Source organism: Photinus pyralis, unplaced genomic scaffold (assembly GCF_008802855.1).
Source record: "Photinus pyralis isolate 1611_PpyrPB1 unplaced genomic scaffold, Ppyr1.3 Ppyr1.4_LG8, whole genome shotgun sequence".
NCBI classification, from domain to species: Eukaryota; Metazoa; Arthropoda; class Insecta; order Coleoptera; family Lampyridae; genus Photinus; species Photinus pyralis.
This window is the reverse complement of record NW_022170819.1, coordinates 17,834,460-17,849,322: the sequence shown is the minus strand read 5'-3', so window position 1 is coordinate 17,849,322 and position 14,863 is coordinate 17,834,460. Positions and strand designations below refer to the sequence as shown.

Below are 14,863 nucleotides of genomic sequence, written 5' to 3'. Positions count from 1 at the left end.
TCATCTACCATGAAAATAAACATCGATAGCAAATATACAACCATTTACCAAGTTATGTGCTTTATCTGCACAAGAGTTGTGCACAAATTATATTTGTTTTCGTACTTCCGAGACTAAAGTGACAACTTGACTCCATTATGACAAGTACTGAAGTGTCACTTTTTGTCCCGCCGGGATTAAATTTTGCGAAAATCCCGGAAGGATGGAATTACTAACAAAGCAATTTCAGTAGGTTGTTCCACATTTTGTATGCGCCACTACTTCTGTTTCGGAAGTACGAAAAATATCGTATATACCTTGCGACTGAAGTAGTGGTCTTAATCCCTCAGGTAAATTATGGCCCTCCCTTCGGTCGGGCCATAAACTTTACCTTCGGGATTAAAAGTACTACTTCAGTCCCGCGGTATATAATATACTATTATTTTTCACTACTAGCGTCTGATGACATGATTATTAACCTTTTTTCCACCTGTAAAGTAGGCTTTCTCGGCAGTTGTTCAAAGTGGTTAATAATGTGGACATTATTAACTAGTAGTCAATAATGAGAACTGTCACGCTGTCACTTTTAGAAAACACAACCCGAAATTTCGCTCAATAAACGTTTAGACAAGTTCTCTAAAATGAATAATTGCCACCATCCGCCATTTCCAGAGAAATTACATACCTAAAATTATCACATTTTGAAAAAATTCGAACGAAATTACTCTTTGAAAATATCTCAATGACAGAACAAAATACGGCCTGTTTGACTTGTACTTCTACGTACTTGATTGACATGTTAAATTAAGAAACAAAAAATTCTGTCCAACCGTTCACTTTCTTATCAATATAATATGTTAATTTAGAGGATTTCAAGTGGTAGTAGTGAAAAAAATAGTATATATACCACGGTAGAGAAGTCTATTATTGCCTTCGCACCTTACACCCCTCGGCGCAAGCGCCTCGAGATGTAATCTTGGTGCTCAGGCAATAATACTGTACTTCTCTACCTTGATATATAATATACTATTATTATGTGTGTTTTGTATTTGGAAATACAAATATGTTTAACCATTTCCCTGCTTTAAAACATTCGTGAAGTTAGCCCCACAAGAACGCATTATGGACTCTAAATAGTAATAAAGTAACTTACAAATGAGTAAGTGCAGAAGACTTACTAATTCCTATTTAGAAATACAAACAAATTTAAACATTTCTTTCACACTAATTATTAATTCAACCAAAATGTTCATATTCCAATGTAGATGGAGTGTCCCAGAATTGGGAAATTCACTTGCAAAGTCAGATGTTTACTTCATTAATACTTTCTAATAACATACTACTTCAAGTAATTCGTAAACATCAAATTAAAGCTTAATTTAAAATCTGTGTGCATGTAGTATATGCACATACTTAAATTTAAGTTTGGGCCATTGTGATTGGGTTACAAAAAATGAGATAATGCTTACAAATTAAAACGTACGACTTACTAATCACTCTTTAAAGATGCAAACAATTTTAACCGTTTCTCTATGTTCCGAGACATTCGTGCAGTTAGCCCCGAGAGCGTAATTTGGACTGTAAGTACTAATAAAGTGGCTTACAAATTGTGAGATTATGCTTACAAATTGTTACAAATCACTTAGTAAATAACGATTAATGCCCGTTTGCACCGACAAATTTAAGCGGCGTTTAGCTTAAGCGTCGCTTAAAATCCATGGCAACGATTATTGAGACAATGGTTGCCATGGATTTTAAGCTACGCTTACGCTAAGCTCCACTTAAATTTGTCGGTGCAAACGGCCATAAAACAAAAATATTGTTCTTGAAAGTAGTACGGGCAGGGCCGTAGCCAGGGGGTGCCAGAGGGTTCCTGGCACCCTCTGGATATTAAGTGGCACCCTCTGATCGATCACGACCAGAATCGTAAAATAAAAATGTACAATAGTGCTATTTTTGTACATCGTAAATTAATTATCACAAATATACAATACTATTGTTTTTTTTTTTTTTTTTTTTTTTAATTAGGGTTCGATTGCTATGGTCATATCCCCTTTCAGCATTGTTGTTCATAATTATTGCAATAAAATTGAATAAAAATGATTATTTTTGATAATTATAGTCCCTATATACTACATTTTGTAGTATGAGTACAATAATGATTATTAGAATTATGCAATTTGATTCCAAAGTAACAAGTTTAAATAACTCAGATTCAGACATAGAGAATTTCATGCCAAAGAGAGAAGGTTGCAACTATTTTAATAAATATATTCCAGCTTTTTTCTATTGTTATAAATAAATTGTATTAGATAAACTATATTTTTATCTAATATTTTTTTGCATGCTTAAATATTGATTCGATTGACATATTTATGTTACGTTTATTTTATGTTACATCTTTTGTTTTTTTTTAATATATAATATATATTGGATAAAATTAGTTTTTTAAATATATTTTTGGCTTTTTTGACAAACAAGTCTCTCGAGACTTCATTTTTGTAAGTGCACCCTCCAACATTTCGTTTGCACCCTTACAATTTTAGTTCTAGCTACGGCCCTGAGTACGGGTCCCGATAAATTAACCGCACAATATTTTTTTGAAATTTAAGAGATACCGTTTGATTACAAATTTTGCCAACTTGATTACAAATTCTTACAAATGACTTACTAATTAATGACGGTACTAAAATTTTTATATTGGAAGATAATGGGGCTGTCGAAAATTGTTTTTTTTATACAAATTCAAAAATTCATTTACAAATTTAGATTCTTGGCTTACAAATAGGTACTTATTAATTAGTAAGCGGCAAATTGAATATAAATTCGGAATTTGAGGGGCTACCTTCACGGACATATTGATACGCCATATCTGCCACTGGTGAGATTACATCCAAATTGGTGAAAAATTTCGCCGAGGAAATTCAGAAGCTATTGCCCTTCTACTACATTACGCCTGAATTTTGTTCTTTTTCTTTCTTGATCATTTTCGAGAAAAAAACACTTTTTATTGAGTAAATTCGTTTTATTTAAAAATAAATTGTCAGTTTTGGACGTTCTGTAAGTAAATGAGCAAAGCCTTCATTGTTGATTTATGCAAAGTAAAAATATAATGCGCTCAGTAGGCCTACGTAAGCATGTTAAACAAATGATACAAAAATGACGACTACGCCAACAAATTTTAATCGCGTTAAGATTACGTATCAACAGTGTTGAGTGGTTTAGTTGCATGGTACAATAAACAAATATACAATTGTTATTACCTCCCCACTGCGCATTGCTCATAAGGAAAGTTAGTTTGGTGTAAGTGTAGCTACGGTGATTCACGCACATTTGTTGATCAGTTAGGAATAAGCAAAGACAACAATTACCTTTGGAATAAGGTAGGATCCAAATTTTACAATGCAAGTGTTTGTTCATGTATAGGTTTTCAAATTTTGATAAATTAAATTAAAAAATCCTCATTCGTCATTTATTGTTTTCCAAAATACCAGTTCCAATCCATTGTTTTGTACCTATTTTCGTTTGTTCGTTGGAAAGTAGGAAACTGCTTTAAATATGAAGTGATTCTAAACTGCACTTTAAGCAGATTCAAGCAACTTCAAGTACCTAACGAACAAGCCTTTTGTTGTGTCTTTAAAAACAGAACTGTCAGCATTGATTATATAATCAATGCTGTCAGTGTTGTCCGAATATCCCAATAAGTATAGCAATCACATCCTATTTCCATTGCTATTTCAAAATAAAATAGTGGGTCCTTTGCTTTACGTATGATTGTATGAACTTACTGGTTTGATTGCACAATGCTAAAATAGTGGTCAATGGCTTAAGCAGCTTATTATACAGGGTGAATTTTTGTTTGAAACACTGAATACCTATAAACAACATTTTTTTTTAAAGAAGCCTTTTCCAATATTAGAAAAAGTTTTCTACCAATCTACGTACTTTAAATTTCTGGCCAGTGGCGTACTTTGAGATTGTCAAAGGGGGTATATATTGTTAAAACGACAACCACTAGATTTCATTACGTATTCTTCTTTTTTGTATATAGCAGCATGATCAAATTAAGAAAAAAACTCATATTAAGGAAAATAGTTTAGTAATAATTCATTTAATAGTTTTACTAGTTTGATCATGGTTTTTAAAAAAGTTCATTCTATAATAATACGTCACGAAAAATAGTGCTTTCCATTTAAAAAAGTGTGCAGTAAACGCCTCGGTAGACGCACCAGAGTCCAGAGGTACATAATTTTTGAGCATGTACATTTATTCAAAATTGTTTAGTTATCTTTGACACAACAAATTGCTTTCAAATAACTAACAAAGGAATAACGTTTTCCTTAATTTGAGTTTTTATTTTATGAAACTAGTAGTTGTCATTAAAACAAAACACTTTTGATAATGCAGAAGTACGCGACTGACCACAAATTGAAAGTACGTAAATTGGTAACAAACATTATAATTTTGGATACCATAGAAAGCTTCTTTTAAAAAAACATTGTTTTTGAATATACAGTGTGTCCCAAATCGCGTGGGATTGCATGGGTAACTTTGTTATTATTAACGATAGAGAATTGGTTAAATGGGCAATGTTTTGCAGTTTTAGATGCTTATTTAAAATTTCCTTTTGGAAATTCAAAATGTCGCATAGGTTCGACGTAACTTGAAAAAAACTAAAATTGGTCATTTCCTTGAATGTCTTATATCATCGAAAGTATGAGATATTAAAAAAAGTTTTATAGTAAAGTTACTGTCTTTGATACGTTTAATTTAGAATTGATGTCAAAAAAAATTCAAGATGGCTACTTTTGAGGAACATTTACCAACTTCCTAAAGTTAAATAGGCGCCATATGGGATTTTTAGGTTACTTGATAGACTTTTTAATTCTCTTTTCAACGAGCCATCATAACATATGATTGAAAATAAGATACCAGTTATATCAACGGTTTTTATATTTTAATTAAGTAGGCTGTGATGAATTAAAAAAAAAACAAAATCTATTCGAGGCAACAAAACAATGAAAATAATTACATGAGATGTTTAAAAAAATCAGGGACGCACTCATGAGAGGGGGGGGTTTGTGCATTACAACTCCCTCCAAAATTTTATATAAGCATTAGGTCTAGAAAAATTTGATTTTTATAACATCACTTATTGACTTATTATCCATACTTACATACCTACAAACTATCTCTTCGAAAAAAGTCATGCCATTATCCAGTTAAAGACATTTCAAGACACTTCGCTTTATTTTACACAATGTATTACCATTGATGCGTTGTCCCAGGTCACATTTTGTAGGTGGTTTATCCGCAAGAATATCGAAACTAACAGTTTTACCAGTCCGAGTATATGGACAGATGAATCTTATTCTTCTAACTGCGAAGTGTTCAAATCGACATTATGAACACTACTCGTCACAGGAAAACCTACATGTTGTAGTTTCACACCAAAATCAAGTAATATTTTTTTAAATTAATGTATTTTATGGCATAATGGGAAGTCATGTAATTGGACCGGTAATCTTCGATGGATCTTTAACTGCTCACCATTATTTACAAATTCTCCAATAAACTTCCTTAAAGGATTTTTCTCGACAACGTATGTTTCGAAGGAAGGGTTAGTTTATGCTACCTACCAACAAACTGGCTGCTCAGGTCACAATTCACGAATTATGTACAGTACATTAAATTATAAAAGTAAGTACTTAATTAAAAAATAAAGGTAAAGTGGAATCATCAATGGCAACACGTTGCCTAAACTAAACTGTCTTGAAGTGTGTTTCACTAATAATGGCCAGTATTTTAAACATCTGGTGTAGGTAATTATTTTCATTGTTTTGTTGCCTCGAATAGGTTTTGTTTTGTTTTTTTTATTCGTCACAGACTACTTGATTAAAATACAAAAACCGTTAATGTAACTTGTATCTTATTTTCAATTTTATGTTATAATAGCTCGTTGAAAAGAGAATTTAAAAATCTACGAAGTAATCTAAAAATCCAATATGGCGCCCATTTAACTTTAGGAAGTTGGTAAATGTTCCTCAAAAGTAGCCATCTTAAATTTTTTTTTGACATCAATTCTAAATTAAGCGTATCAAAGACAGTCACTTTTATATAAAACTTTTTTTTATATCTCTTATACTTTCGATGATATAAGACATTCAAGGAAATGACCAATTTTAGTTTTTTTGAATTTACGTCGAACCTATGCGACATTTTGAATTTCCATAAGGAAATTTTAAATAAGCATCCAAAACTGCAAAACATTGCCCATTTAACCAATTCTCTATCTTTAATAATAACAAAGTTACCCATGCAATCCCACCCGATTTGGGACACATTGTATATTCAGTCTTCTTGACTTAATTTTTACCCTGTACCTATTTGTCTTTCTTGTTCTCTATAAATCGTAAACTTTATTATGCTTTAAATAAGGAATAAAACGTACAGATCGGTAATATAGGCGAGAATATAGTTATAAAATGTAATAGGTAAATCACACACTTTTATAGAAATTAATAGCTAATCAATCGCTGTTACAGAAAGTTCCAAGAAACCTCCATGGATTGGCGTGCATGAAGATAGCCAGTACAAAGGTAACCAGTACGCGCCAGTACATTAGTACTGTAGTACCGTTTGAGTTATATCTTACAATCACAAAAGAAAAATACCTATTAAGAACGTTTTGATGTACTGGCTGGCGGTATTTGAAAGCTAGCCCTAGCCCATACACTAGAAATTGATAACCAGGACATAAACAAACAACAGATCCATTTAGTACTTGATTAAATGTACTGTCTTACTTTCTAAATCTCGCTGTCCAGTACAAGGTATATTTTTGTACTTCCTACGTAGTAAATGTAAATACAAGTAGTTGTTTGATAACTTTAAAGATATATTAAACCAATATATAAGTATACAGGGTGTCCCAAAGACAATAAAATTCGACCCTCCTTATCTAGAGCATTTTTCGGATTTAAAAAACAGTGTGTACAAATGTAAACTACATATGGTCGTGGATTTAAATAAATATTCTTTGTATGTATAGGCTGTCCTATTTTTAAGGTGTCAATAAATAACTTGTTTGTTAAATAGAACACCCTGTATATTTTTACATGTTTCGATGTCATTTGTTAATCTTTACTTTGAACGCTATTCACTTTTTGATGTTTTGTCAATGTTGCCATGCTATTAATTTTTTTCCGAATAATACCCCATAAGCAAGCACCTCTTTGATAAATCGTAGCGACCTTGTTTTTGCAAGTGAGCAAATACCTTTGAGCAATAATTTCAATCCGTGTCATGAGAAAGATTTTCGGCGCCCTCGTCGGCGCCTTTAACACCACCCAAATTAATAACAGAAAAATGTTGTGAATTCACTAACCTTTAATTTCCCTGTTTTGTCAGATCAAAACAGAGCTTATCTACTGTCAATTTAATGGTATAAGTAATGGGTCCAAAGATATAACCTTGTGGGACACTTTTAGAGAGAAAGTACCTGTATTGTATATACCTACTAATTACTATTATTGGTAAAAGTAGTTTATGAACATACCAAGTTCAGTTAGCCTGCATCAACCAGTATATTTTGTAATAGATAACATATCTACGTATGAATAGCATTTACTTTATATCAGGGTATATATTATTTCCATTATCAAAAGTCAATATTTAGAAAATTACTGGAATAACAGCCTTTGTCTGTATAAATTTAGTATAGCACTAAATTAACATAGAGCTCAATATCTATATAAAGTAATACTAAAACTAGTTTTTTTTTTAGAAAATGAACACAGGAAACTTGTTTTGCTGTAACTGCTTACAACTCGTTTCACCTCCGATCAAGCAGTGTTCCAACAAACACTCCATCTGTGGAAAATGTCAACCCAAAGGCGAAACCTCCATCTGTCCGAAATGCGCCAACCGATTATACGCCGTATCCTATGACGAGTTGGAAAAAGTCATCGCGCAGCTAAACAAAGAAAAAGTTACCTTTCCCTGCGCCTACGAAAGTAAGGGTTGCTCTTACAAGATCGAGCAGGCTCAGAAACTGTTACACGAATCGGAGTGTAAATTTCGCTCGTTCCAGTGCGAAGGGAAAAAGTACTGCGGATGGAAATGCGACTGGGTTGGGAAATATGATCAACTCCTCGACCACTTCAGGAATCATCACGACTGCGGTATGAACTACAAGGTGGACCGCGCGCTGAAAATTAACTTCGCGGTGGATTCGACGAGCTTGGAACCAATAGACTATTACGACGGATGCGCCCTCTTCTGGTACAAGCAAAAAGTGGACGTTTCACTCCAAATGGTTTATTGGGTAATACAATACGTTGGCTTGCAAAAGGACGCGTGCCAGTACTTTTACGAGTTCGAAATCCACGACGGTCCAATACGGAAAATAAAGATAACGGAATTTTGCGAAAGCGACAGCATGGACGCGAATTCGATCTTAAAATCTGGGCAATGCGTCGCCCTGCCATTCTCCGCCGTTAAAAGCTTTCTGAGCGTCGAGGGATATTTATATTTTCGTTTTCGGGTTATGAAAGTCAAAAAGCCGTCCACGGCAAATAACGATGAAGAGAATGCCGAATTGAAAAACTTAGTCGCGCAGATGAGAATAAACTGTCCTCCCATGCATCCCAGACGTACAAATCATGATGCTCAAAATTGTCCTCAGAAAAATCCGTTTGGAAAGAAGCGCTCAAATAAGTGAAGACCAAGCGCTGGGGATTGCAAATGTTTGCTCCGGAGTCCATTTCTACCCTTGAGATTTTTGTATTTTTCTACATATTTTAAGTTAATAAATTGTTGCTATATTTCAATATAGTTATAGTCAGAGACAGTTTTTATTTTTTACACGGTAGTCGCACATTACTTAAAAATCTAGCTAGAACACATAAAACTTTGGTTGAACATTGAAGTATATAGTCGAACAAAAATTTATTCGACTTGGACTTCTTAGAATTACAGTCCCGTTTATAATGAGCTAATTTGCCATATTTGTAACATTTTGAGACAAACTTCTTTGATTTATCGCTCCTACGGTCACCACTCCCCCTTATTGGCAAAATAGCCAGCTTCTTGAGTTTAGCAATTTAATTTGCAATGAAATCCGCAGGTTCCTTTTCCCTAATACTAAAAAAACTGATTGAATAGGCGATCTTGCCTTTGCAATGGCAAAGATCAGTATGATCTTTGGCAATGGTAAACACTTGATAAACAAATGTACGAGTAAGGTATTTAGTATCACTATTATTGCAACACATTAACATTCGAAATTATTAGGGCCATTTTCCAACAACAAAATCTTATGCAAAGTATTGTATATTGCAACAACACGTACCTAGATATCTTCTCGTCAGTATTCGGGCATCCGCAATAAAGGTAATGTTTGAGAACAATAAGTTCAACTACTTATGCGATTATAATAATCACGTTACAAACAGACAATATGAATGAATAAGTTGTGCGGCGACACAGCGCAAAACAACCCCAACTAAACATAAAGTGGAAGCTATCATCCCTAACTTAATTATGCCCTCCCTAAGACGGTTGCTGTTTAAAATTCCCACCCTATTAAGACTATAGGAAGATAGCTCACCTAGGATTAACTTCAGGACTCCCAGATCATCCATTAGATTTAACTAGAGGTTCGCCCTCGATGCCCCCCTAACATACGTCTCTATTTCGCCATCTAATTATACGATGTAGGCTTGTGTATGAAAAATAAAGTTATGTTCGCCTCGTACGTGTAAAGGATAATAACCTTTAAAGCCAATTTTCATCCATCTCAATCCAGTTTTCTTAACATGAGACGGTGGCGTAAAAGTTTCACGAGGTTTCAGCGCTGATTTATTCTCCCTTTCATGTAGGCTAACGTGTAAATGTGGTTTCGGGTAAAGTACACTTTTATAACGTAAACGTGTAAATTATTTACGTGTAGTTTTCTTCTGTTTATTTATTGATGTTGTACGTGTCCGATTTGTGAAGAAGAGGACTGAGGTTTGGAAAACGTCACGCTCAATATCGCTCTATCTACGTGCAAGTGCTATTTGGAAGATTAAGCCATAGATTTGTTTTATTTTTCTAGCGTATTTTTGACAAAAAATATGGCCAGTAGGTACTTCTGAAACCACATTTCCACATAGTGTACGTACCTATATCGGACCTATGTCTGTCCGAGCGTTCTTGACTAAAAAACATCTTGGAAAGCTATAGAACTTCCGCAGTATAATAATAAACTGAATTAAGGTTTTCTAGTGAATGTCTAATTTAAACTTACAGAAAATTTTGTTCTGCAGTCTATTTGTTTATTGATTTTGTAGACTACCGAGAATGTGACTCAAAGCAGCTAGTTATTTTGTTATGTTAAATGGCAATCCCTATTTTATATATATTTTATTGCATTTTTGGATTCTACGTAAAATTTCAGTTCTTTTGATACCCACATGTCGATATCTACTATTTATGGTTTTTAAGTTATTTTATTTTAAGAGAAAAATTGGCGGATGCAGACGATACCTTGATAATTGATTACTTAAAAAAGTTATGGTAACCCATTTTTACCAGTACATAGAGAAAGAATAGGGCTTTCTTTCAGATAGCAATCGAATTTTAAACAAATCTAGTGACACTAATCCGCCACCTGTTATAGGTTGTCACGAGGGTTGAGATAATTTTTTCAATAATCGAAAATTGGCTCGCAGTGGTTTCACCTATGAAGATTTTTGGAATGTTATTGTTATTTATGGTAAAATGGACAGAATCACGGCGCACGGGGAAGGCGGAACGAAATTGTATGAATTTTGGAAACCCCCAAAACAATTACTTAGAGCAATTGTTGCAAATGAGGCTAATATTGTTAATGTCCTTGGATATTTCACGGCGTACCCCACTAATTTGTTGGGCGAGACGCGGAAATTGCTTTGGGTTTAAATATTAGTGCATCCCTAAGAAACTACAATTAAACGGCATGTTTAATCGACATAATTAACATTACTGGTGTGATCAAAATCCTATTTTTAAATCGACAAGTACCTACACTTCCAAGGGCTCTGGAAGTTTAATGTGTTTTTTGCATTGAAAAATAACAAAACTTTCTGTTTCTATGTGTATCAAGAAAATTTGAATACAGAACGTTATATTAGGAAATATTGTTGTTGAACTGCAGCGATAGACGGTGCCCCTGCACATAATGCAGGCATTATTTCGGAATTTTTACATTTTTCCAGGGAATTGCATCGGAAACCTGGGGCCTGTTCATTCCCCGGACCTTTCCCTCTTAGATTTTGTTTTGTGGGGATATGTAAAAGAGACAGTTATGCCGGGGCTTCTCACAACAAGAGAAGACATGATCTTGAGAGTAGAAATGCACTTACAAGCCATTGAGTCAATGATACAAACTCTACAAGAGAACATTTAAGGAAAAGAACTGAATTGTGTTTGCAACACGAAGGCTCTCATTTTGAGCATGTGTTGAAGAAGAGAGGGTTTTAAAATAACTTGATCCTATTTTCATATAAGTTTTGAATATAAAATTTTATATTCCAGGATATAAGTTTGTGTTTTTCAATTAGCTGATCACTTTGTTGTCTTTTTATTAATTAATTATTTAGTTTACAATCAATGAAAGAATTCCTTCCTTAATTGGTTTAAAATTCAATTCTCATAAAATCATGACCGACTACTAAAAAGAAAATCCGGAAAAAATGGTATCAATTCAATGAAAGCGGAATAACTCGGAAACTGTTAAAGATATCGGAACATGTAATATCAAAATATGTCTTATCTAAGGCAATAGTAAGAAACTGGTAATTTCATTTAAAAAACTGAGTTTTTAGTCTTTGAAATTTTTTAAAATTTGGATCTCCATAGGTGCGGTCGTACGCAACATAATTTTTTTTAAGTACACTAAAAGAAACCCCTCTATGCACTGGTAAAAATGGGTTACCATAACTAGAACAGTTTTCAAGTAATCAATTATCAAGGTATCGTCTGCATTCGCCATTTTTAGCGCATTTTTGGAAAAAAATACGCTATTATATTCGTTATGGCTGGCTGTCCGACTGAGATCTCAGCAATTACAATAGCTAGAGACTTAACATTTTCACTAAAAGCTTTCTGTTATAGTGTAGATGTGCAGGCTCTAGTCTAGTTTGAGTTAGATTACTCGTGAGATTGATAATTTTAAACTTTGCTAATGAAATACTGATCTGCATTACCAAAAATGCGCTATCATCATGCATATGGTGATTTACAACTTGTTTTTCTTAAAGTCAAAATAACTTAAAAACCATAAATGGTAGATATCGACGTGTGAGTATCAAACGAACTGAAATTTCACGTAGAAAATGCAATAAAAAAATAGGAGTTGTCATTCAAAATAACGAAGTTACTAGCTACTTCCGGTATTTTCGGAAGTACCACCATTTTGAAAATATTTTACATCGATTCAGCATAAGTAAAGAACACAAATTTTGAAAACTTTAAGTAAGCCCCCCCCCCCCCACTTTTGAAACAGTTCTTATTGTTTAATCGTGATGGTTAATATATGGCTTTAATACAAGTGGCGCAATTGAGCGCGTAACAAGACGTGCTGGTTGGCATACATACCGGTACCAAAATGCGCTTTGAGAGAGGGGGGCCGCGTTCACTTGGCCCCTCCCAAATATATTTAAGCATAATCAAAAAGCAAGAATGACGCACAGATATGTTTTACGGCGCATTTTAGCGCATACCCAAGAGTACAATTTGGTATAGAAACGTGATAGAAAAAAGTAACTTTTAAAAACGTTAGCCCCCCTCCCCCCCTCCCACTTTTTGAAAATTTGCTATGGATAAACAGTAATGTCACTAGCTTCTATTTGAGTGGCAAAAATGAGTGCATAACCAGATGTACCAGGTGGCATTCATAACAGTGACAAAATACGTAGTGGCAGGGGGGCTACATATAGTTGACCCCTCCCCAAATGTATTTTCGAATTTGGTGGCAAATTTGAGCGCATAACGAGCGCATTACTTTACAATAATGTGACTATCAAATCTCTAAATGGGGGGGGGGGGGGGCAAGTTCACGGACTCTAATTGCGTCGAGTGCTTCAATACCAATGCCTCCAAAATCTCGGAAGTCACTCCACCCCATTTTTCTTCGTGCGTAAGTAGTGCCTACAATGATGACGGATTGAACTTATTCAATGTCAAAAATTGCTCTACACTTAGAAGTCCCACATTTTCTAAGTTTACGACGAAATTCCAAAAAATTTAAAAGTAAATTTGTAACAATTGTTAGAAGTTCAATAATGTAAAGGTAAAGCCAGTTTATCACGCACACTTTGTTCGGTATTCATATTTTTTTAATATAAACTTTCTACAAGTTTTTTGGCACTAACAGTATAAATGTTAAAATCGTTTTAGTAGTGTAAAGACGGAACCAAATCGGCCGAATCGGCCACCCTCACTTTAATATATGAAAAAATTAAATACCAACACCCCGCTTATCCTACATTACTCCATTACCGAGTGGATTCACTCTAGATTCCTTATTTCTTGTACGATTTTGCTCGTAAGCAGTTTAACATTGGGAATTGATTGAACAACTGATCACCATCGAAATCTGAGGAAATATTCGTTTTGATGTAGTGGAGGTTATGTTCAATTTTTAATTAAATAGGTACCTACTTTTGATGCTATCATTGAATAATACTATTTTGTATTAGAGAGAGAAGTTTAAGTAAGTTTAATGAAGTTGCATTCATTTGTTGTTGCGGATAAATGCTGAATTTCCTTGGCATCTTCCCAGTTTTATACAGGGAGAGTGAAACTTCCAAAGAAACTGGGTTTATGCGGCAGGGCCATCTTAATCACAATACATTACAGTGAAATAACAGAAATTGCTACAAGTGTGCCTTTATATCATTATATCAATGAAAAAGGATGTAACGAGCCGTTTTTAAAAGTAAAATTTCCAAATGGGGATGAAAATTTGGAATTGGAAAAAGTGGAAAGTAGACACGTTACGTCTTAATGAAGATGTTAAATTGTGTATGAAGAGATTACATGGTTACAACTAAAACGTGCAGAAAAGTTTCGCTACCTATATCCTCGAAGCTGACTTGCCTTTTGAAAGGATCTTTGAAAAAGGATCACCTAATATCTAGAGGTCGAACGACTCTGATTTAGATGTGCTGTGAGTAGAAGGAATGAAAACAATTTGCGGAGAATGAATTTGGGAAGAGCTGCTAATCTGGATCAGATTATTACACTTTCAATTTAAAAATATCGGATGTACTTTTCCAGTTCACCTGAAAATAGGCGACGGTGAGTTCATTACAGATTCAAACCGACTCTCACGTTGTCTGCACAGTGTCGAATTCGCTATAAATGATTAAGGGTAGAATTGGACAGGCAAAAGGAGCAACTAGATAATGTCAATTTGGATGCCCTTTAAATAAGCAATCACGTGGTTTAGGTATCCGTCTAATTAGCGAAGTGCGAATGAAATCGGTGGAAGTTGACAGACGTCTGTGTAGAGATGTCAAGCGGGTATAGAAAGAGGAATTATCCACTCTTGAGAATTAATATTAGCCCCATTTCATCTTATCGCGGTTATGTAATATTAAACGTATCCGTCATTCCCCTTTGAAGCACACTATCGCCTTGCCCTCGGAATATGAAACTTGCACGTGGTGCAACTGGCATTGTTGGTCATCGGGGAGTTCAGGAACGTCTGTCGGACTTTCCTTTTACTCTTGACACTGACATGTCGCATTCTTACGTTCTGTTGATAACAGCTAGCGTTTTATTTATACGGTATCGTAGAAAACTACACTTCTCAAGTCCTTGTGGGACATATCAATGTTCCAACTATCTTCCTGAT

At 34.3% G+C, this 14,863-nt stretch overlaps 1 protein-coding gene across 2 annotated transcripts; it reads left to right on the top strand.

Annotated features, from left to right (window-relative positions):
* The first annotated feature begins 3,209 nt into the window (after positions 1 to 3,209).
* LOC116178735 (E3 ubiquitin-protein ligase SIAH1-like) lies at positions 3,210 to 8,828 on the top strand. 2 transcript variants are annotated; one of them, XM_031498316.1, is made up of 3 exons: positions 3,226 to 3,362; positions 6,525 to 6,578; positions 7,766 to 8,828. In XM_031498316.1, exons 2-3 carry the CDS (start codon positions 6,558 to 6,560, stop codon positions 8,699 to 8,701), a joined length of 957 nt encoding a protein of 318 aa, XP_031354176.1. In that variant the 5' UTR covers positions 3,226 to 3,362; positions 6,525 to 6,557; the 3' UTR covers positions 8,702 to 8,828. The 2 variants fall into 2 exon arrangements, with proteins under 2 accessions (XP_031354177.1, XP_031354176.1); XM_031498317.1 differs by lacking the exon at positions 6,525 to 6,578 and having other exon boundaries at positions 3,210 to 3,362.
* Positions 8,829 to 14,863: the final 6,035 nt, after the last annotated feature.